This window comes from Danio rerio, chromosome 6 (genome assembly GCF_052040795.2).
Source record: "Danio rerio strain M-AB ecotype USA chromosome 6, GRCz13ab, whole genome shotgun sequence".
Lineage (NCBI taxonomy): Eukaryota > Metazoa > Chordata > Actinopteri > Cypriniformes > Danionidae > Danio > Danio rerio.
The window spans coordinates 12347666-12373096 of record NC_141026.1 but is presented as its reverse complement, the minus strand read 5'-3'; the positions used below and the strand labels follow the sequence as shown (position 1 = coordinate 12373096).

Here is a 25431-nt window from a genome sequence, read left to right as displayed (position 1 = left end):
AGCCGAATTAAAACAAATAAGACTTTCTCCAGAAGAAAAAAATATTATCAGACTTGCTGTGAAAACTTCCTTGCTGTGTTAAACATCATTTGGGAAATATTAAAAAAAATAATAATCAGAGGGGGGCTAATGATTCTGACTTCAACTTCATATTCAGTGGGTTCACCAAAACTCCCACCCTGATAATGTCACCAATTTTTCAAATGTTTAGGCCCTAGCATGTCAGAAGCGTTATGACAAGCTAAACAAACATAGCAGGGAGCATTAAAACTGTAGAATAAAATGCTCAATATTTTTACATTTTAGCTTTTATAATAATAATAATACTCAAAGACACTCAAAGCACTTTACACACAATGGGGGTCTCCGCATCCATTTGGATGATGCGACAGCAGCCATATTGCACCAGACTGCACACCACACACCAGCTGATTAGTGGACAGGAGACAAGTTGAAGAGTGTTGAAGCCAGTTATGACATGGGGATGGTTAGGAGACCATGATGGATAGATGCCAGTGGGAAAATTTGGCCAGGATGCCGGGGTTAATCCCCTACTCTTTTTCGAAGGACATCCTGGGATTTTTAATGATCACAGAGAGTCGGGACCTCGGTTTAACGTCTTATCCGTCTCATCACTGAGCTGTACAGAGTCCCCTTTACTATACTGGGGCATTAGGACCCACACAGACCGCAGGTTGAGCGCCCCCTGCTGGCCTTACTAACACTACTTTTAGCAGCAACCTAGCTTTCCCATGTGGTCTCTCATCCAGGTACTGACCGGGCGCAGCCCCACTTAGCTTTAGTGGGCAACCATGTGAGCGTTGCAGAGCTAGCTGCCTGATGCTTTTGATGTTTTTTACTTAAATCTGTCAGTAAAAATACTGTTTATTTAATTTACCTTTTTGTATTTTACCTATATATTGCAAACACATATGTTCAATCAAACCTCTACTATATTGTTGCTCTTCTGGTGATTTGACTTGTTTTGGATAAAAGTGTCTGCTAAATCAATCATGTAAATTTAAATTAACCTTATATGCAATAATAGAAAGCATGTACTGTAGTTTTTACGAACCCTTGCTCCGGGAATTCCAGTTTCTCCAGGTCGGCCAGGGTCTCCACTTGTACCTTTAGGCCCTGATGAGCCTGGCAGACCACGTTCACCCTGTGCACCCTGAATACATTATAGAGAAGATATAAAGTATGGAATTACACCAAGAAAACATTTGAATTATTTCTTAATATTTTGTCCTGGTGACATTGTTACTCACATTAACATTCAAAACCTTATCAACTGATCGCTATTTATCTAGTATGTTTCTAACCTTGGGACCTGGCAAACCATCAGCTCCTGGAAAGCCACGGTTACCTGGAGCTCCCTAGAAAAAAAAAAAGAAAAAAAAACATTAAATAATATTGTAAAGGACAAATACAAACGTGCATGTTAGTATTATATAATAACATTCATTCATTCATTTTCTTTACGGCTTAATCCCTTTATTAATCAGGGGTCACCACAGTGGCATAAACCAACTTATCCAGCATATGTTTTATGCAGCGGATGCCCTTCCAGCCACAACCCAACACTGGGAAACACACAATTTAGCTTATTCAATTCACCTAGGACTGTGGGGGGAAACCAGAGCACCCGGAGGAAAACCACCCAAACACGGGAGTACATGCAAACTCCACACAGAAATGCCAACTGACCCAGTCGGGGCTCAACCCAGTGACCTTCTTGCTGTGAGGTGATTGTGCTACCCACTGCACCACCATGTCGCCCCAGTTGATAATAACAGAATAGCACTTACTCTTTCTCCATTTGGACCCGGGGCTCCAACAGCCCCTCCATCTCCTCTTGGACCACGTTTTCCTTCTTCTCCTGTTGGCCCCATTTCGCCTTGAACTCCAGGTGGGCCCTGCAAAAAAAAAATATATATATATATATATATATTAGCATCTCAGAAAATGTTCTGATGACATTCTGCGATAAAAGCAATTAATCTTTTTGTATGATTTGTTCTGCTTGCATTATTTACTTTGTTCTGTAAAATAAGTATTTTTTTAATCTGAAACATACAGCTACTTATATTCCAAACCAGCTTATATGAAGCAGTTAACCCTCTAACCCCCTCAGGCTCAAATTATTTTTTAGAAAAAAAAGTAAAAGTAAAATCTGCTATTTGGGGAAAATTATCATATGGCGTAGTACAATAGAATCCTGACTTTTCTTTTAGAGAGACCTTCACATGCAAGGCATTCTGGGATGTTCCAGATTTGCAACATTGGCTCAGTGTGGTAATTAGACACTGACGATTGAATATGATATGAACAATAATTTTTTTATATTCAACTTTTCAAACAATGTAACGAATTGCTTTTCAGTGGCAGAACAACAACAAAAACAATATGGGATCCAAATCCAATATCTCAAATCCTCATTGAGTAGGTCATGTTTCCAAGTCACTTTGTCATGTGGTACTCCAAGAAACTTTTTTTGTGTGTGTCATCTGGTGAGCAAGTGGGGAAACTGTAAAAAAAACTCATAAAATATGTATCTGGAGTAATAAGGTAGTTAATTTTTAACTGTTGCAAATCTGCAACGCCTGCCTTGAGAGGGTTACAGGAACACTCTTCTTTTTCGGAAATAGGCAGTTGATTTTAACTATTTTTGAATTCATTCACTTTTAGCTTAGCTTAGCATAAATCATTGAATTGGATTAGACCATTAGCATCTCACTTTAAAATCATTTCTATTATTTCATATTTAAAGCTTGACACTTCTGTAGTTACATCATGTATTTAAACCGACGTAAAATGCAAAGTTGCTATTTTCTAGGCCAATATGGCTAGAAACTTCACTCTCATTCTAGCATAATAGTCAAGAAATTTGAAAGGGGTCTGGATGCAGACCTGGTGCAGATCTGAGCTGCATCCAATACTTTTTAATGTGTTCACCTAACCCTACCCATCACAGTAACGTCACTAGATATTACACATGCAAAACAGACTCTTGAATAATGGTAACTGAGAACAACACATAAGCATAAGTAAGTTCATTCGCATAACCGAATATTCAGTCAAAATAATTAATTGATCTAGACAATTTATTTATAAAAAAAATTGTCCATAACATACGTCACTAGATTTGTATTTATATAGTATTTATTGACACTTTTTGGTACACTTGTCCAACTGCTCATTAACGTAAATTTCAATGCATTTAGGCATGTAGACATGTTCAAGACGATCTGCTGGAGTTCAAACCGAGCATCAGAATGGGGAAGAAAGGGGTTTTAAGTGACTTTGAACGTGGCATGGTTGTTCGTGCCAGACGGGCTGGTCTGAGTATTTCAAAAACTGCTGATCTACTGGGACTGTAATGCACAACCATCCCCAGGGTTTACAGAGAATGTTCTGAAAAAGAGAAAATATCCAGTGAGTGGCAGTTCTGTGGGCGCAAATGTCTTGTTGATGCCAGAGGTCAGAGGAGAATGGCCAGACTGGTTTGAGATAATAGAAAGACAACAGTAACTCAGAGAACCCCTCGTTGCAACCAAGGTATGCAGAAGAGCATCTCTGAACGCACAACACATCAAGCCCTGAGGCAAATGTGCTACAGCAGCAGAAGACCGGGTGCCACTCCTGTCAGCTAAAAACAGGAAACTGAGGCTACAAATCGCACAGGCTCACCAAAATTTGCCAATAAAAGGCTGGAAGAACGTGGCCTGGTCTGATGAGTCTTGATTTCTGCTGCAACATTCTGATGGTAGGGTCAGGATTTGGGGTCAACAACATGAAAGCATAGATCCATCCTGCCTTGTATCAGCGGTTCAGGCTGGTGGTGGTGTAATGATGTGGGGGATATTTTCTTGGCACACTTTGGGCCCATTAGTACCAATTGAGCATTGTGTCAATGCCACAGCCTACCTGAGTATTGTTGCTGACCATGTCTATCCCTTTATGACCACAGTGTACCCATCTTCTGATGGTTGCTTCCAGCAGGATAACACACCATGTCATAAACCGTGAATCATCTCAGACTGGTTTCTTAAACATGATAATGAGTTCACTGCACTCAAGTGGCCTCCACAATCACCAGATCTCAATCCAATAGAGCACTTTTGGGATGTGGTGAAACGGAAGTTAAACATTATATGTGTGCAGCCGACAAATCTGCAGCAAACTGCGTGATGCTATCATGTCAATATGGACCAAAATCTCTGAGGAATATATCCAGAACCTTGTTGAATCTATAATCTAGGATTAAGGCAGTTTTTATTTTATTTATTTATTTTTTTTGCAATTTGTATTTATGAAGCAACATCATAAAAGTATTATAAAAAATGTATTGGTTTATATTTGTAGTTACAAATACTTACCACCTCTCCTTTAGCTCCTGGTTCTCCTTTAAACCCAGGGGAACCTAAGTCACCCTATAAGGCATATGAAATGTATAAATCAGCTCATTATGCTCAATATGATCAACATACAGTATATCATGCTCCACCTTAAATAGGATAAAAGTGATTCCTGCTATGATAATTATGTCACATTATGGATTGTTACCAATTGACCCTTGGCTCCTGTAAGTCCAGGCGACCCTTGAGGTCCTGGTAGACCAGGCTGTCCAATCAGACCAACAGGGCCCTGCACACCTGGAATCCCCTATGATAAACAGATAATAAACAAATATTTGAAGCATAAAAGGTACAACATGTTTCAAACATCAACTGAAATGTCTTGATACAGGGCAGCTTTATTCTATGTGTGGCGTATTTTCACTTGAAACAAGAAGACGGGGCAAAAATACTGAGCAACCCCTCACCCATTTTAACAATAGCCAATAGTATTTCAACAAAAGTATCATCAACAAAAATACTAATGCGATACGCAGAGTTACAGTGATAAAAGTAGATAAAATATAGAAAAGAGTGATTAATCATAATATGTTTGTATATTTTTATTGAATAAAATGATATTTAATATCAGATATTAAATATAGCATTTAATATGATATCTATGTATATCAAATCACTTTTTGGTCATTTAATTTGACGCAGATACCAGAATATGGCATCTTATCCAAATGAATAATATTTAAATATTCCTAGCACATACCAAAGGACAAGGATTTTTTATATCACAGCTCAGTAGTTCAGAGTCATTGAGCTATAGCGCATCTAGCTCATGACAGCAAACCAGCAAATCTATCAATCTTGCTATTGGGGTTGCTCCCCTCATTGTTGCAACTAATAAATGTTGAGGAGTTCAGATCAACGCTGTTCGTTATTTTCTAATTTTAACACTGCAAGTGTTTTCGTGAACCCTCAGTATAAACGCTTTATTGATGCTGAATAAGTGTTCAATTTATGCTTGCAGTGTCTCTTGAAGGAACACTTCAGATACTAAAGAGCATTTGATTGGTCAGAAGATTTGATGAAAATCTGAATTATGAGCTGATGTCATAAAAAATTATTTATCCATGTTGGCAGAAATGAGAAATGTCTGAGAAAAAGTACTAATATGTAAATATTCTGAATATATCGTGGCTTTTTGGGAGTTCACTAGATAACCTTAAGACTAACATAAATTGAAACTAACACCACAAATAAATGTTCATTTTTATTTCAAAGCAACTAAAAGTGCTGAAATATTTCTTAAATACTCTTTCTTCAAATCCTTAATGATAAGATTAAGCAACACATGCGTAAGCAACCTTATCCTGTGTTATTACACAGCTCTCTGGAATACTTTATTCTTTTTGGTCAATCACGACATTCCAAGGTAAGTTATTTCCAAATAACAACCGCCAGAACTAAAACACAGGCTCATCCAGGTTCTCCGAATCAACTTGATGATAAATGAATAAATTCCTATCCATATTCATATACTTATATTTCACACCACAATTCTTGACTGATTGGCTGAACAGTATAAGTTAGTCTACACTGAAAACCCTAATAAGTTGACTGAACGAAATAAATTGAGTAAATTCGTTGCCTAAATTTAATTGAGTAACCAAAACTTGCATATTTAAATTTATTTAACTTGCCAGTTTGGTAGATTACACTTACATTTTTCAATTCAGTGTGTGTAATTATATACTATTAAAAAAATGTTTAAAAGAGAAATAAGTAGCCATTTATTGCCATTATGGTGATTAATTATACATGAAGCCTTGTTTCCTGATTAAAAACAGACCTTGCACTAAAAGGTTGCACATATTAAAATTTTACAGTCAAGACTACATTAAAAGATACCTATTTTTTTCAAAGGATTAATATTGATTTTGAGCTTACTTTACTTGAAATCTTAAGTTTATGCATTTTCATTGTATATAAGTTAAAATAACTCATATTTTTCGGTTACAGGACCAAAATGCTAAATGTTAAGTAATGTTCTTAATTATGTACTTGTTTGTTAATTATGTACTTAATTGTTAATGCAAAGACAACATTGGGGTTTACAGTGTAGGGTGCATTCAGCCATTTTTGTTTCTGTCAATGTTTTACATCTGATTGTTTTTGTTGCAATTAGTGAGAATAACTACCTATACATACATTATCCCTTACGTATAATAATAAGCACACATTTTAATGTGTTTAAGAAACTTACTGCTGGTCCTTTAACTCCAGGAGTACCATCTGGTCCTGCTGATCCCTAGAAATTATACCAACATTGATTAATATACAATTTATTAGAAAGTAAAGTGCAGGAACAAAACTAGATTGTACCTGAGTGCCCTGTTTTCCTGGTGATCCTTGACGGCCTGATTCTCCCCTTGGGCCTTGCAATCCACTTGGACCTCGTGGACCTGTGGCTCCTGCCTGACCCTGTACATTATTTAAAAAAAGAGATTGCTTAATTCCTGACATTCCTGACATAAGTTGATTATAATAATGCACATTTTGAAGGTGAAGCATTTAAACTAGTCTAAATATAAACCATGAATCCAATGTACCTTCATCCCTGGACTACCAGGAAATCCTGGTCCTCCTGAAATTCCCATTGGGCCCTGTAAGTAATATGTGTAAAGTTAGATAAAGGTTAATTCATGTGGCATTACATTTATTAATTTGGCAGACAACAGAAGTAATCAAATCAGCAAAAATACCAATGCAATACACACAGTTACAGTGATAAAAGTAGATAAAACAAAGAACAGAGCTAATTAATTATAATATGTTGGAAGAGTAGATACAATTTTGTTAAATAAAAATAGCGAGTACATTATGAAATAAACATATTACTTCCATTTTATATGCTTACTATAAATCTGGTCATTTAAGTTGACGTAGATACCGGACTATAGCATATTGTCCATATAAATAATATTTAAGTATTCCTAACACATACCAATGGACCAGGTTTTCCCACATTTCCAGAAAGACCACGTTTTCCCTTAAAAAAAAAACAACATTTTTAGATTTCCTTATTAAAAGCTAATTAAATAAAACAATTTTAAGAAAAAATAAACCCATACCACAGTCCCTGTGGGACCAATGCGTCCTCTCTCGCCAGTCATACCAATCGGCCCCTTCAAAGTACAGAATTCACATAAAAAATCCAGTAAATTGCCATTACAATTAAACATCACAATCAGAGTGTCTACATACCGGTGGTCCAACAAGTCCCATGGTACCAGGAGATCCTGATTCTCCCTTTCATAATGAAAAAAATAGTCATTTCCTGAGACTATCCAACAATGCATATGTAAATGTTCAAATGAATTTGTTGGCTCCAAATATGTGACCTCTGACCTTTGACCCCACAGCACCTGGCTCTCCTTTCATACCCTGCAGACCCAGTTGACCCTAAAATGCAAAAGAGAATGATCCGTTTGTAAAGTGTGATGTCACGAAAAAACGGCTTCCGGGTCCAATCGCTATATCAAACTGTATGGGGAGACTCATCAAATGGCAATATTAAACGTTTACAAAGCGATGTATTACTTACGAAAATCACAATCACGATATATATTCATGCCTAATATCAGATATAAGTGAATCCCAGAAAGTAATTAATTTTCTATAAATTGTTAAAATGTTGGTATTTGTGATTCAGAGTCCAGAGATTGTTGTGTACACTATGATTTTATAAATTTCACTTTAATGTGTGATTGGACTGAAAGTGGCCATTAACGAATATATTCTCAATTCAAATGAGGAGTGGCTTGGACCCGGAAACAGTATTCTATACGTCACTGATACGTCACGACTTAACTAGCGAACTGGTTTTATATTGTGCACAGCCATTGAAGTACAGCCAAAAAAAAAATACATGAATATTTGTACAATTTGTACTAATAAATATTTTAAAAATGTAATAATGAGAGTAAAGAGCAAACAATGTACAGGAAAGGATGTCCTAATCTAACCCACCTTTGAACCTTTTAACCCAGGCTGACCAGGTAGACCTGGAAATCCTCTGGAGCCCTATGAAACAAATCATCAATAAAAAAATATGCATTAATACACATAGTTGATCCAAAAAAAATCGATAGCAGGTCTGTTTTGACAAGAGTTAGTGTCAAACAGTCATAACTTAATATTCCTCAGCTAAAAACGTATTTTAGCTGCTCAACAATTTAATATGAATGTGATTTTTATTACCATGGTTTTACTACATTTACCTTTTTTTATATAATTTTTATTTTTTATTTGAATGTGTCAAGGGTACATTGAAAAGCAATCTAAAAACCGTAGCAGTGACCATTTTTACCTACAGTTCATTTTCACCCACCCTGTACATATGTGCACGTCTAATTGACATTTTTTGTTCATTAACAAAACTGAGAACAGCATTGTCTTACTGGAGAGCCAGGGTATCCTTTTTCTCCTGCATTTCCAGGGGGTCCAGGCTCACCCTGATACAGAGAGGAACACAAGTGTTATCAAAAGCAGAGGGGAAAAAACATACTCTTGTAGGGTGTGTTCAAACTTTAAAAAATGATTAAAAAGAAAAGCTAAAAAAATAAATATATAAAACAGATTTACATCAAATTTTGGTATAACATTTATTTTAGCAAACACAAGATGCAAACATTTTTACCATGATTTACAAACACTAAATTTCACCAAAAAACTGATGAAACATATTTGTTGACAAAAACATTTCATGACATATTAAGACTTAGGGGTTGTATCTCAAATTACTAATTGGTTTTAATCACACTATTTAATATGTAGCTACACTCCTTCTATGTTTTACAACTTGTTCAGTGAAATAATGAAATCTCCTTGCAAATTGTTGGTCTACTCACATCTGAACCAGCTTTTCCTGGAGAACCATCTGGACCTCTTGGACCAAAAGAACCCTGAAGAAAAAAAGGCTTTAACTGCACTGCTGTTTCTTGAACAGTATGACTATAAATAGTTTCTCTAACGAATATTATTAGAAGCTCATTCATTACTTTTCCTTTGGTTTAGTCTCTTTTTTTATCAGGGTTCACCTCAGCGTAATAAGCCGCCAACTATTCCAGCACATGTTGTATGCAGCTGATGCCCTTCCAGCCACAACCCAGTTCTGGGAAACACCAATATGTAACCCTGCCGGTTCTAAATCCCCCAACCCACTCCAAGCTGGGATCGAACCGGCAACCTCCCGCACTCTTGCATTCACACACACCCATAGACTTTGGCCAATTTAGTTCATCCAATTCACCAAAATCACATATTTATTATGGACTTTGGTGGAAACCGGAGCATCCAGAGGAAAAGCACACCACGGGAAGAACATGCAAACTTCACACAGAAATGCCAACCGGCCCAGATTTGACCAGTGATTTTCTTGCTGTGAGGCCACAGTGCTAACCCCTGTGTCACCGTGCCGACCAATATTAAAAACTTACAAGTGGATTTTACTGATCTTACCATGGGTCCAGGATCACCCGCATCTCCTGGTGCACCTTGCGCTCCTGTTGGCCCCTAAGTGGCACAGAGGAAGACAACTTTCAACGGGGGGAAACATATTTCATGAGACGTGCATAGCATCGAGTTTGAGAGTACTTACTGGTGGACCTGCTGGGCCTGGAAGACCTCTTGATCCTGATTCTCCCTGAATACAAGGCATTTGGTCTCTGTTTTGTGGTAGTGTTTGACGGTAAAGCTAAATATTTACAGAATAGCCATTACTGAATCTGTAAAGATCATTACCGGTGCTCCAGTGACCATGCCTGCCAATCCAAGCTTTCCACCCTGGAATCCGGAGGCCATATGAGACGCAAACTGACTCTGTAACAATAAAAGGTGGAGCTTAATTTGACTTGAAAAAAGTATCTTTGCACACATAGGTTAAAAGAGCTCATATTATGGTTATTATATACTTTCAACTTCCTGGCCTATTCCTAAGTGCTAGTATCCTGAATATTTGAATATTAGGCCTCTAAGTAATGCATATTTTTAAGTCCAATTTAAAAAAAATAAATAAAGATTTGAACAAAATACTACATATTAGTTGTCTGCATTGATTTAAAATCAAAAACATGGTTTCAAAGATTATGTTCATTCATTCATTAATTTTCCTTCGGCTTAGTCCCTTTTTTCATCAGGGGCCGCCACAGGGGAACGAACCACCAACTTATCCAGCATATGTTTTACACAGCGGATGCCTTTTCAGCTGCAACCCAGTACTGAAAAACATCCATACACACTCATTCACACACATACACTACAGCCAATTTAGTTTATTCAATTCACCTATGGCGCATGTGTTTGGACTGTATGGGAAATCAGAGCACCCAAAGGAAACCCAAGCAAACAAATCATGTCACCCTCATAGATTATGTAATTAAGATTAAGTGTGTTTTTGTGCTGGTGTCTCTGCTGGTCTAGACCTTTTGTGGACAGTTCTTTCAGCTTTTCATATCATTTGTGTTTTATGCAATGGTTAGTTTATGGCCGTTACAGAAATTAGTTTCAGAATTTGCCATCTGAAATTGATTTAGACACAAATATAGCATTTTTTTGTTTGTTTGTTTGTTTGTTTGTTTGTTTGTTTGTTTGTTTGTTTAGTTTCTTCTACTAAAAATGACATCTTAAATATTATAATAAACAGTCTGTGAGGTTCTCTATCCAAAACAGTCTGTGATGTTCTCTATAAGTATCTGAGCGGTTACTTTGCAGACTCAATCTGGGGAAACCTGAAACTTATATTAAATAACAAGCTCAATAAGATCCATTTGACTTTTCTCACATTTTAAACCACTCACATAACAAAACCTTAACCACACTCTTTAAAATAATTGATTGTTTCAGTGAAACTATGTGTAAAATATAAACAAACCTAAACATTGGGTTGTTTTTAAATAATATTCTTAACAGAATAGTTGAGTTTGTGCATTCTTTTTTACATAAATTTGTGTTGAAACAAACAGGGTTGTGTTTAAAAATCACCACAAGATTGAAATGTTGAGATGCCTGTGCTCTTGTACAATTTTAAATCAAAAATATAAACTTCCCCTGCAACTGCAATAACATCTTTTCTCTGATTACATTTGCACTCGTTGTATAGTCACTACACTCAGTAATTTATATCACAATATCAGATCCATGCAGCTCTAAATATGTTATTCATTTTCAGCTTTGTCCCTTTATTAATCTGGGGTCGTCACAGTGGAATGAACTGCCAACTTATCCAGCATATGTTTTATGCAGCGGATGCCCTTCCAGCTGCAACCCATCTCTGGGAAACATACATACACACTCTTACACAACGGTCAATTTAAGCTACCCAATTCACCTGTACTGCATGTTTTTGGACTGTGGGGGAAACCGGAGCACCTGCTGGAAACCCACGCGAACGCGGGGAGAACTTGCAAACTCCACACAGACACGCCAACTGACCTAGCCAAGGCTCAGACTAGCGACCTTCTTCCTGTGAGGTAACAGCCCTACCTATTGCGCCACCGCATCGCCTCTAAATAAGTTATAATGATGTGAAAAGAAATCAATTGAGAAGAATCTGCATATTATTTGATTACTCTGTAATATTACTTTAAAGTGAACCTGTTATGCAGAAATCACTTTAACGAGAGTTTAAACAGCTGTGTGAGAACAGTCTGTGAATGTAATCCACTTCTTATGGCTAAAATATATTAATTGATCTTTTATAATCACACACAGTCTGCAGCACTTTGATTGACATTCTCCATTTGTACATGTCATTAGAGTGTTAAAGTCCTGCCCATTGGTGACAATCTCTTTCTCATTGGCATAGGACGTCTTAAATTTTGAATCTGCCACTATGCTGATACATAGGCATTTTTAGCTCCGCCCTATTTTTAAAACAGTACAATTTAAAATAAATTTAAAGCGACAGTCACCAAAATGACACAATTAGAATCAAAGCCTAAAAGGGGCAGTTTCAAAGAGTTATAAAACATTATTTGTGGGGTATTTTAAGCTGAAACTTCACATACACATTCCAGGGACATCAGAGATTTATTTTACACCATGTAAAAAGGGGCATAATAGAACCCCTTTAAACAATAATGTTTGAATCAGATGGCTTCAATAATATTTCTGTGAAACAAAAAGCTTTATTAAAAACACAGCAGGATCATGGATTTGTGGAATTTGTTGTATTTTCATTGTCATTCAAAATGTTTGAAGCTTCAGACACATTTACATTTTTATTGTTTTTTGAAACTAACATTCAAACATTACTGCAGTTTATCCTGATTTGCAATAATATTCATTACATTTACATTAAGTCAGATTAGAAAAGCACATTTTATTATTCTAATTACTGATGATACCTGGACAGTTAATATTACTCACCCCAGGCAGTGACGTTCCTATAGGACCAGGCTCACCTGGCATGCCTGGCACACCTGGCTCGCCATCAAAACCTGGAGGACCTGGAACACCCTTGACAAAAACAAATATTGCATGTAAATTACTTAGCTTGTTATTATTAAGATTTATTGTTATAATTTTGTTATTTGCCATTTGTTCCGTGCAATAAAACAGATGGAAATACCCTATTTGTACATGATTATGAAATATAGCTACATAAAAGGATCTAAGTTATACAGCAATTTAATCCTGGTGTTTGTCACATACTCGTCTTCCTTTGCTTCCTGGATATCCTGGCCGGCCGTCTGTTCCTGGGGGACCCTGTGTGATGTGACAGAATATAATGGACATCACTTTGATTGACGTTACAAAGAATGAGATTCTGAAAAAATACAAATAAAAGATGGTGTGTGTGTGTGTGTGTGTGTGTGTGTGTGTGTGTGTGTGTGTGTGTGTGTTTGTGTGTGCGTGTGCGTGTGCGTGTGTGTGTGTGTGTGTGTGTGTGTGTGTGTGCGCGCATTCTTTCACCATTGGTCCTGGGCGTCCAGGTATTCCCACAATCTAAATTAGAAAAAATAAAAACAAGCAAATCTAAATAATAAAATTGTATGAAACTGTATATACAATAACTGGCATATTCATTTATTGCTCCATAAATACTGGAAATATGACAAACTCACATAAGGAATGTCACCGGGTTCACCTTTTTGTCCCTGGAAAAAACACCATGCAGGACAAATCAATCTTTACATTTGATATGTGATAAACACATAATATAAATAACAAATGTTGTATGTTTTAAGATCATTTACATACCTTAAAAGCCAGTGTTTCTGAAAAGCAAGTAAGCAAATAACACAAATTAATTCAAAGGCAAAACTTTAATAAATATTAATAATAACAAAAAAATAACAACACTATTTAAAATTATTTGCTAACATTAGTTTACTACCCCTGCTGAAAAATCCAGCTTCAACCAGCCTAGGCTGGTTGGCTGGTTTTAGCTGGTTGACCAGGCTGGTTTTAGAGGGGTTTTGGCCACTTTCAGACTGGTTTCCAGCCATTTCCAGCCTGGTCTTAGCTGGTCAGGCTGGGAGATGACCAGCTAAAACCAGCTTGACCAGCCTAGCTATGCTGGGAGTCCAGCCAAAACCAGCTATATCCAGCTTAAACCAAAAAAAATGGCCAAAACCCCTCTAAAACCAGGCTGGTCAACCAGCTAAAACCAGCCAACCAGCCTAGGCTGGTTTAAGCTGGATTTTTCAGCAGGGACATTAGTTATCATCAGCCAACCATGAAGAATACATCTACTGTTAGATCTAAATACATTCAATATTATTAATTTATTAATTGTCCTTTGGCTTAGTCCATTTATTTATCAGGGGTCACCACAGCGAAATGAACCGCCAACTTATCCAGCATATGTTTTACTCAGCAGATGGCTTTCCAGCTGCAACCCAGTACTGGGAAACATCCATACAAACTCATTCACACACACACACACACACACACACACTACAGCCAATTTAGTTAAATTAAATCACCTATAGCAGGGGTCACCAATCTCGGTCCTAGAGGGCCGGTGTCCCTGCAGGGTTTAGCTTTAACTTATCCTAACACACTTGCCTGGGTGTTTCAAGTATACCTAAGACCTTGATTAGCTAGTTCATGTGTGTTTGATTAGGGTTGGAGCTAAAATATGCAGGACACAGAAATGCTAACTGACCCAGCAACCTTCCTGCTGTGAGGCTACCGTGCTAACTACTAAGCCACCGTGTCACCCACATAAACATTTACATCTAAAAACTTATTTACAACATCCACTATAATACATTACTAAATTGAGGTTTATTTTTTAACATTATTCAAGGAACCTACAGTTAGCCTATTCCACATGATAGAGAGAAGTTCTCCTAATGTTATCAAAATTATCAACAATTAACAATGAATTGTCCTTTGTTAGTTGCATTTATTTAACGTGACGTTAAGTTAACTAACGAGGCCTTATTATTGTAAATGGTATGGAATAAATAATCGTCTTTCCTCGTCAACCAAACCAATGTAATTCTGTTTCGAATGTGATTGGCGTCCGCCCTCTGTCGGTCGTTGTGTGTATGACTCACCGATCCTGCCATGCGCACTGGCGAAGGTTTGGCACACAGGACAGCACTCCCCCTCCGGGATCAAGAATTGCTCGCATCCCTTCAGCTCTTCACATCGGATCTCCTCACAGATCACGGTTCCTTTGTCGCATACACACAGTCGGCAGGGCTCTGGCTTCCAGATCTCATTTTCTGAATACGTCAGATCTCCATCTTTACAGCCTTTTGCGTCTTCTGTTAAAAAAACACTAGTCAATAAAACGTAGCCTATCATACACAAATATTACATTATAATTGCCATATTATTAGATAAATATGCTAAAAATGATTTAAACTAAAAATTAAAAGACAATTTGTTCTATTTGTTAACTTGTTTAAATTAACATTATTTCCTAGTAGTAACCTAGTTATATTGTGTTTGTTTCAATTGCATATTTTTGTTCAAAATTAAGTTAAATTAAATTAAAGTAAAAATAAATTGGAACTGGGCCAAAATACAATAAATCAATGGATTAAAATTCAATTAAAATCAGAAAAGCACCGCACACATTTTGTGTATGCATTCAGTTTGCCAGCAGAGGTCAGTCCAACCACAGTGATTACAGGGCTCGTTTCGTTTTGACAATTTTTTATGTTACAATGCCCAGTTTGGTCTTCAAACTTATGAATCTAGGATGGTGGAATACATTCTTGTGATATGCTTATTGTTTTAAGGTATTCTCAGTTCAGCTGTCCTCATGGCTTACCATGCTAACCACAATTGGCCTACCCTACAGGATACGCTACAGCTGCTAATGCTACAGTCAGGCTCAACACATCATACCACACTTATATTATAACAGTTAATGAAAGCAAAAACACAACAGCTGTTTGAAAGAGATGCCAAATTAAACATGCTGTTAGTGATTTCTGTATGGACCACAAGCAAATATCGCCCCAAACAGCACTAGAACGAAGCAGTCAAGTGCTTTGAATGATTGCTGAATCACAAGCATATTTTATTATTGTACATTTGCTTTCTTCACAGAGACTATGTGGTAGAGAGTTTTTGGATGTCCATGTTGCCTCACAGTTTATAGGAACTTATTTTAAATACAAAATAAAAATAAATAGCTGCTATGATTATATAGTAATTACAACACTATTTTATAGATTCTGTTTAAACCTTGCTAATAAGCTTTTTAGTTGCTATATACAATATTCAACTTAAAAATAAATAAGGTATTAAAAAGATCACAACATTTGACGAATGTTCATGAGCATCATGTTAGGCTAAATTTCAAAAGAGACAACAACTTGTTATAGGGATAGTTCACCCAAAAATGAAAATTTACATTTAGTTTACCAACCATCAAGCAATCTAATATAAGTAAAATAGTTTGCTTCAAGATTAATGAATATTTTTAGTTGAAACCGTAATGTTGATTTCATAAAGGGTCTGATTACAGCCAAAATACCTGTGGCTTCTAATGTTTCATGAACAGGGTGCAAATTTAACATTTAACGATTGGGGTGGTAGTTTTTCGGTTATGTTTGGTAATATGCCTCAGTGAACCAAATTTCTATATTTAATTTAATTGCATCTACTTTATTAATCAAACTTGTTATTATGTTTTTAGAGTTTTGAGGGATATTGAGAGGTTCTCAATGACATTTGTAATATTAAATAAATGGTGACTGTTTGCTTTCTTGCACCTATTAATGGATAACCATGAAAGACTGCACATAATTTTTTATTGTAGTGTTTCCATGTAATAGGCAGTGTATAGTAAAATACAAACTATGCATCTAGTTTTACAGACACCTACACACCTTTTTTAAGGAACATGTTTTGTGAATATTTACACTTTCAAACCGATGAATTCATATATTTGTCGCAAACATCCATTCACAATATGAACCACTATAGGGGTGGTCAAATGTATATTAAAGCTATCTATTATTTTAAATAATAATATTTCTCAAGATACAGATCAGAACACACTATTTCTTAACTGTTAAAGGGCAGAGCCCCCCATACATTGTGTTTTGGTGTCCTTCAGGGGGATCAAGCATTAAATAAAGGGGTCAGACCCCCCTAAACCTCCCTGCAATTGGCACCCTGCTTATGAAATAAATCGATTGGACTGCAAAAGTCAGGAGACTGTAGATAAGTTGTAATAATGTAAATAATTTCTTTCTCTTACATTATAAGAGCTTGATGTAGGAGCCACATGGTGGATAAATGATATCCATTTGAGCTAAAATATTATCTTCAATATTTTAATAAACACAATAAATGTCAACCAATATTTGGATATCTTGAGGGTGACTACATTTTTGGGTAGTGAATTATTCCTTTAGCTTATACTGTACAACATCAAAGCTAATCAAAACTCTGTTCAGAATATCTGTTACACTCAACAATGACTTGACTGCTTTTTCAAACTACTTATCTAAAATTAGTTGAAACAACACAGTTCTTAGTTTTTTGGGGGACAACTTAATACTTTTATGTTTAATCCACTAAAATTGTGATTCAACAATTAAGACAATTAAAAAACAATAAAGTTAACTTAATTGGTTAGTGTTGGGACAACATGAAGGAACTGTGTTGAACAGCTTATTTACAGTGTACGTAGAGCTGATGAATGAATAATAGACTTTTTTTTATTTAAATAAATTAACTTTACATTGTCTCAACAATCGCATCAATATATGTTGTGTTTGTCTCTGTCAACTTTACATGTAAAATTACAATTGTCTGGGCACCGCAGATCCATCAGATAGAGTTCTGGTCCCATTGGCCTTGTCCATAATTCGCCCTTGTGTAACTGCCTTTAAGTAACTATAATTATAAGCCAAAAGTATAAAGTAGAACGCTTTAGACTCAATAAGAACTAGACCAAGGCCTCCATTCATCCAGTTCTGCCCTCATTTCAGCTGGTGATCACATCATATGCCACACCCTGCAATTGAGGTCTGCAGCTGGAGACCTTCAGACGTTTTTCACTGAGTCCACTGAGGATTCACCTCTCGTGTACCACATCAATACTTCAATCCTCACTCAGAAAACCTTTCTTTTTTTAAGCCAAATGATGGGGCTGGATTCTCCACAGTACCAACTACTACATTTGCTTAAGGTTTAAAGGTTTTTTCTGTCCTTGAATGGTTTAGAAATAGCAACACTTTTTGCTTATTTTCTGCTTGATACGACATTGTCTACTTTGTAAAAAGCAAGAAACTGCATATTTTCTATGCCTATTTACCATAGTATCTTGTGCAAACTGTAGAAGAGTGGTAAGTTTGAGGAAATATGTGCAAATTTATATGGCTGCTAATTAATATCTGTTAAATTATTTTTTTGCTTGTTCAAACTTTTTATTTAAAATGAGCTGCAACAATACAATTCTTGACATTTCATTGGGACAATTTTTTAATGTTCAATTCCAGCCTGATCTCACGAGAAAACGTAAGTATTTTACGTTTTGCCAGTTTAGTGGCTAATTCGTACGAATTCGTACGAGTTCAGTCGTACGAAATGGTACGATTTTAAAAAGGAGGCGTGGCACCTGACCCCACCCCTAACCCCAACCGTCATTGGGGGATAAGCAAATCGTACTAAACTGTACGAATTAGATCGTACGAATTCATATGAATTATTAGCCACTAAATGAAAAAGTTGCCGTGAGATTGTGTTGAATTCACATACATTTTTTAAAAGTGTTAAGTTAACTTGAGCAATTTGTGTTGGGAAAACATGAATGAATTGTGAGGAACCCTGCGTTTTTGTACAGCGGGTAAAGTTACTTTTTTTACTTCTATTACAATTCATCTTTTATTACAAGTCACCTTTTTAAAAAATAGTAACTAAATGTGTTGCTTAGTTATGTTTAATGAAAGTAATGTGTTCCAACATTCAACATTATAACTTTTAGTATTAATAATTGATTTAATAATTATCTAATTAATTTATTAATTTGTTTTTTATTATTTATTTATTATATTTTTATTAGCTTGGCATAATTCACATTAATATGCACTAAAACTGATAAAACATATCATATATTTCTCACATCAACTCATTCTTTAAAAATATAATAATAATTATCCTACAAACACATCTTGTAACTCATCAAATAATGTCCTACACTCTCAGAAAAAGGTACGTAAGCTGTCACTGGGGTGATACCTTTTCAAAAGGTAGACATTTGTACTTATAGGGTCCATGTTGGTAACTCAAAAATATATATTAGTACCTAAAATATTATGAGGAACAGTTTTGTACTTTTTAGGTACTAATATGTACCCTTGAGGTATTAAATGGTCCTTTAAGGTACAAATTTGACCTTTTGAAAAGGTACCACCCCAGTGACAGCTCGTGCACCTTTATTTATGAGAATGTACAAACACTAATACACAATGAATTATTTTATTAAATTGATTTACAAAACATGAATAATACTCTCTGCTGTTTTGAAATCATTTGAGTAAATGATACATGATTATAATCCAAGTTTACATTATAGTCCACAATTATTAACAGTTTTTTCATGCCAAAATTTTCCTTCCAATTTTATATTATAGGCATTATAAATTAGGAGGTACTTCCAGTTTGAGGAAGTTCCATTTAAAAAGATTCAAACGAACCATAAAGTTGTGTTACTATTTAAAATGTCTCATCAGTTTGACTTCATGAGCTGTTAAGTTCCTGTTCTGTTTTCAGATGTCAGGAGAATAACATAAATCTTGGTATTATAATGTGAACCAGTCTGCTGCATTCTTTTCCTTCGTGATTATTTTCACAACTCATTGATTTCCACTGTTTACAAAAAAGACAACACAACCATACTGCGTGTTTGATCTCTGTCATTGTAAATCAGGAATAATTCATTGGAATGCACAAAGAATCCTGTTGTTCAGATATGGTTTCAGATATGTGATAATGTGATTGGTAATGTCAGAATAACTGATCATATTTTACAATATAAACAATTATGTTCCAGTGATTAATGCAATGCTTGTTACATAATACAGACATATTATTACAGTAATATTTAACACATATTGCTGTAGAAATAATCAGATCTGTTACTGCTTTTACATGTTTAAATATAATTTTGTTTGATGATTGTATGCATGAGTATAATGGCACATCATTTAACCAAGTGTATGAATGCTTATTACGGCATTCATAGAGATTCTGCTAATTTTTTAACAGTTTAGCATACATGACTCCCATCATTTACACAAAGAATGATGGGGTATAGGGGAAAAGTGGACAAACTGGTGGACAAAATTGAAAGACTGCTGAGTAGGTTTACTTTTTATGACATTTGGTCTTCACAACAACAGCATTTCATGGCCCTGAGAACATAAACTTCTGGAATTTAGCGTAAAAGTGCAGGCTTTCAAATGACACTGTTGTCATTTTATGCTGTTGTCATCCATGACACATGTTCAGTCTCTAAGCATGCAGCCACAAAACCACCATGGTTGACTAATGGACTGCGATTTTGAATCTCAAGATAATGTGTGACTTCACCAACTATTAGCCTAGCCTCCATAAACTGAATTTCATGGATTCATGTAAAAAGACATTACTTTAAAACATTATTGTCTGTATGCAAAAAAAAAAAAAAAAAAGAGTAAAAAAAAGAGGAATGAACCCTTTCAGCCGCAACCCAGTTCTGGGAAACACCTATATACTTTTACATTCACACACACTCATAAACTACGGCCAATTTAGTTCATCCAATTCACTTATACTGCGTGTCTTTTGGGCGATGCAGTGGTGCAGTAGGTAGTGCTGTCGCCTCACAGCAAGAAGGTTGCTAGTTCGAGTCTCGGCTTGGTCAGTTGGCATGTTCGCGTGGGTTTCATCTGGGTGCTCCGGTGATCCCCATAGTCCAAAGACATGCGGTACAGGTGAATTGGGTAAGCTAAATTGTCTGTATGTATGAGTGTGTGTGGATGATTCCCAGAGATGGGTTGTGGCTGGAAGGGCATCCGCTGGGTAAAAACCTGCTGGATAAGTTGAAGGTTCATTCCGCTGTGGTGACCCTGGATTAATAAAGATACTAAGCCGAAAAGGTCCACATTTTGGTCCACATTTAAAAACAACCTGGCTATGTCTCAACTTTTGGACCGATCATAGTGCTTACAAACTTACTGGTTCCTTCTATTGCTCTTAATCTTTAGTAGCATTTTAGTACCTTCTTATTAAATAAATGTATATAGCTACTAAGAATTAGGTCCTAATGATTATAATTGTCCAGAAATGCATATTTAAATCAGAGAGGGTACTGACCACCGCTTCATGATAATCACACAGAGGATACCAACTCATGCCAATTCATATTGATTTAGTGACTAATCTGTATGATCTCATTTGTACATTTTTAATACAACTTGATCATCCCCCAATGACAATAGCTTGTTACTGGACAACCGTAGAGGCTGAAATGCATTTCTATTACCCGCTAAATTTCTACAGTAAGATCCATGTTGTTCCTGTTTTGTTCAGTAGAGAGAGAGAGAGAATTTTGAGTTTATTGTCATTTCAGCTTCTATGGCTATGTCATGGCAAAAAAAGATCAAGTTTACCACATTTTATAAATACAACTTTTCTATAGTTAAAAAAATATTCTAACAATTAAAAGTCACCAACAGCGATAAATAATACAGAGGCTAAAATACATAAATAATAATAATAATAATAATAATAATAATAAATATAGCTGCAAGCAGCAATTAAGGGGCCAAGCACTTTTGACCAAAAGGTGGCGCTGCTCCAGAAGTTTTTAAGGACTTTCAGGGCATGGGGTTGAAGATGCATACCATGTTTTGTAATGATATGTGAATGTGTTGGTAAAATATAGCATTTTTGACCAAAAATCTAAATGGTCGATGCCCAAAATGGCTGACCTGTAAAAATCAGACATCACTCGGCTCGACATGCTCTGGCGGATGTAATGAGAGCAGTTTTATGAGTTTCGGACGAAAGGTTGAGGCGTTATAAACCAAAAAAGCAAGTTTTTTGTATCTCCGGACCACTAGGGGGCAGTGCGCCGAAACTCCGCATATAGCCTCAAACCCTAGTTGTCATAACACACACCTAGTTTGGTGTGAATTGGTGAATGCGTTACGGAGATATCGTCTCAAGTCCATCTTTGCAAGTTCTACGTTAAATTTGATTGCAAGTTAAACGAAAACGGTTGGTCAAATCAACTTGAATTCCATAACTTTTGGTTGGCATGGTCTGTAGATCATGTGATTCAATTTTGGTGATAATCGGAGAAACGGCCTAGGACGAGTTTGATCAAATAAGTTTTTCGAATAATTTAAAATAGCGCGAAAAAATTCAAGACGGAAAATGACGTCATAGAGTGCGTTTGAATCGGACTGAGCCAAGGAATCAGAGAAAAAAAAGAAATTTGGTTGTAGCCCATTTGGTTCAAAAGTTATCATGATAAACATACATGAACGTTTGGACAAGTGGTGGCGCTAGAGAGTTTGATTTTGAGACTTCATATTTGGTATGATTATTGTTAATACTGTCCTCTATCATTGTGCCAGATGCTTACCATGTTTTGTAATGATATGTGAATATGTTGGTAAAATATAGCATTTTTGGTCAAAAATCGAAATGGGCGACGCTCAAAATGGCTGACCTGTGAAAATCAGACATCATTCGACTCGACATGCTCTGCCGGATGAAATGACACCAGTTTTATGAGTTTGAGAAGAAAGGTTGAGACGTTATAAGCCAAAAAGCAAGTTTTTTGTATCTCCGGACCACTAGGAGGCAGTGCGCCGAAACTCTGCATGTAACCTCAAACCCTAGTTGTCATAACACATACCAAGTTTGGTGTGAATCGGTGAATGCGTTACGGAGATATAGTCTCAAGTCCATTTTCGCAAGTCCTTCGTTAAATTTGATTGCAAGTTAAACGAAAACAGTTGGTCAAATCAACTTGAATTCCATAACTTTTGGTTGGCATGGTCTGTAGATCATGTGATTAAATTTTGGTGATAATCGGAGAAACGGCCTAGGACGAGTTCGATCAAATAGGTTTTTCGAAAAATTTAAAATTCAAGTATGTGAAAGTTTGGACAAGTGGTGGCGCTAGAGAGTTTGATTTTAAGACTTCATGTTTGGTCTGATTAATTTTAATACTGTGCTCTATCATTGTGCCAAATTATACAACTTTTCCGCATACGCCTGTATGGGCTGCCATTCAAATCCAGCGGAAGAAACGGAAGAAGAAGAACACTAACGAAAGCAATAGGTGCCTACGCACCTACGGTGCTTGGCCCCTAATAATAATAAAAATAATAATATATAAGATAAAATCTAAAATAGTTTTTTTAAGGTTTACTTTTGATTAAAATTGTACAATTTTAGAAGGATTCACATTTAAAAATATTTCATTTAAAGTGTGTCCAGATAAAAATTGATGTCTGATGATAACATTGAAAATAGGGCATTCCACAAGTATATGTTTAACTGTTTGGTTACTTTTGCAGTATGGACATTTTGGTGGTTCTTCTCCTTTAAGTAAATGTTCATGTGTGAGTCTTGTGTGTCCAATGCGGCATCTTCTATAAACTATAATCAGCGTGTCTTGAGGTAAAAAAATAAATTAGATTTTCTTCCTATTTCTGGCAGAATTTTCAAAAGTTTGTTTTCTGAGCATTGATCCCATTCTGTTCAGTAAAAGGTGGCTGGGTTTAGAGGGAGAGGTGCGGTAGGGATCATATAATAAGTTGTGCAGGAACACACTTCTCTGAATAAAGGTTGGCTTTTGAGGAGGTGCCTTGGTTTTTTTTTTTAAATCATACATTTGCTTGCGACTGAAATCAACAGAATTATCCTCTAAACTGGGAATACACCAGTCCATTTTATAAAAAATGTTTCGAGAGTCTCATGTTGTCTGAACAGCTTTGATAGCTCTTGATTAGATGCTTTAGTGTGACAGAGATGGAAGTCAGTAAATGGTGGTTTTGATGTCTGTCGCATTACAGACTGTCCTGAGGGCTGATGGCTTCTAGCACTGCTGTAATCAAGCAATAATGTTTGAGACTATCTGACAGCCTTAAATGCGGCGCTCTAGTGCAGGAACACAGCAGAAGCGCAGACAGCTTAATGCAAGGTAATTATTATCTGAAGAGACATTTGTTGCCCCTTATTTCATCAAAGGCACAAATTATGTCGTACAGACATTCCGAGCAATTAAGAAGACTGAGAGACATTTCTCTGCGTTTTAAAAGGGATACTATTATGTTTTTTGCACTTTCAACTTCCTTTAATGTTCTACAAAGTTGCCCTCCAAAGAGAGTTATTCTCTTGATCAGTAAACACTGTTTAAGTTAAGAAAACACATGCATATAAAAAAACACTAACAATCTGAGAAAACATTGTCTTTCATTTAACATGACATGCACACACAAATTCTCACAGCACATGCAAATACAGAATCGTGCTACAAATGCGCACACCACTATGGAAGTGTGTCGGGGGAACTCAAGAAAAGATAAACCTTTCTGTTTCCTATTTAAAGTTATTTATAAAATAACACTTCATTTAACATTAATTGTGCAATTTGTCAGATTATATACTAAAAGTTCCACACTTATCCATGTTTGTCACTTTTTATAGTTCCCTGACACAAACTCTGCACTATTTGCAGCGTGTTTCTGTATTTGCATGTGTTGTGGAAAAATGACATGCGTGTGTGCTGTTAAACTGGTGAAAATGTCAATTTAATAGTGCTTTTTAACAAGTTTGAGTTCTCTCGGCCAACACCATCATTTCTAAACTATATCAAAACACCTCAAATATATACAAGATCCCAAAGTTAAAGAAACTCCCATCCAAGACGTACCATAATGTTCAAAAGATGCAGATAACAGGTCTAATATACAGATTTGTTCTTTCAATTTCCTTCGGCTCAGTCCCTTTATTACACAGCAGAATGTACCACCAACTATATTTTACACAGCGGATGCCCTTCCAGCAGCAACCCAGTAATGGGAAACATCCACACACTCTTACATTCACACACATACACTACGGCCAATTTAGCCTATTCAATTCAGCTATAGCGCATGTCTTTGGACTGTGCGGAAAACCGGAGCACCCGGAGGAAACCCACGCGAACACGAGGAGAACATGCAAACTCCACACAGAAATGCCCTAATATACAGATACACATGTCATTTCTTCAACAACTGTTCACATTCACAGACATAACCAAACTTGTGTTTTTGTGTGATTTTGAAATAAACTTGTGTGTGTTTGTCCGTTATTTTGAAGCATGCAACCTTGTGGGTAATCTTAGAGATGACTTATATCTTTAAAAAAAGATTGTATCTGGGGCTTGTGATCAAAAGGTTTGAGAAATGTACCCTCAACTGCTCTCAGGGTGCCAAAGTCAAATGTATTGTCTCCCTTAGAAGAGATTTGCTGTTAGAAAAAAAGGTCTGCTGCACACATTAATGGCCCGTTTCAACTAAGTGGTGTGGTACAGCATGGTTCGGTATGCTTT

General features: G+C 36.2%; 1 protein-coding gene across 3 annotated transcripts in view; it reads right to left on the bottom strand.

The window, feature by feature from the left end:
- The window catches only part of col5a2b (collagen, type V, alpha 2b), a 59493-nt gene that overhangs the window by 27602 nt on the left and 6460 nt on the right, over positions 1–25431 (bottom strand). The window contains exons 2-25 of one of the 3 annotated variants that reach the window (XM_087256704.1): positions 14924–15136; positions 13617–13633; positions 13481–13513; positions 13329–13361; positions 13068–13121; positions 12783–12872; positions 10158–10235; positions 10015–10059; positions 9876–9929; positions 9266–9319; positions 8816–8869; positions 8385–8438; positions 7764–7817; positions 7620–7664; positions 7487–7540; positions 7360–7404; positions 6965–7018; positions 6738–6836; positions 6619–6663; positions 4570–4668; positions 4383–4436; positions 1812–1919; positions 1326–1379; positions 1076–1174 (exon numbers count right to left, since the gene is read on the bottom strand). In XM_087256704.1, coding sequence (XP_087112830.1) covers positions 1076–1174; positions 1326–1379; positions 1812–1919; positions 4383–4436; positions 4570–4668; positions 6619–6663; positions 6738–6836; positions 6965–7018; positions 7360–7404; positions 7487–7540; positions 7620–7664; positions 7764–7817; positions 8385–8438; positions 8816–8869; positions 9266–9319; positions 9876–9929; positions 10015–10059; positions 10158–10235; positions 12783–12872; positions 13068–13121; positions 13329–13361; positions 13481–13513; positions 13617–13633; positions 14924–15136 — 1589 coding nt within the window. Of the gene's footprint in view, positions 1–1075; positions 1175–1325; positions 1380–1811; positions 1920–4382; positions 4437–4569; positions 4669–6618; positions 6664–6737; positions 6837–6964; positions 7019–7359; positions 7405–7486; positions 7541–7619; positions 7665–7763; positions 7818–8384; positions 8439–8815; positions 8870–9265; positions 9320–9875; positions 9930–10014; positions 10060–10157; positions 10236–12782; positions 12873–13067; positions 13122–13328; positions 13362–13480; positions 13514–13616; positions 13634–14314; positions 14895–14923; positions 15137–25431 lie in introns of those variants that run through there. The other 2 variants (XM_087256706.1, XM_087256705.1) reach the window with 2 other exon arrangements.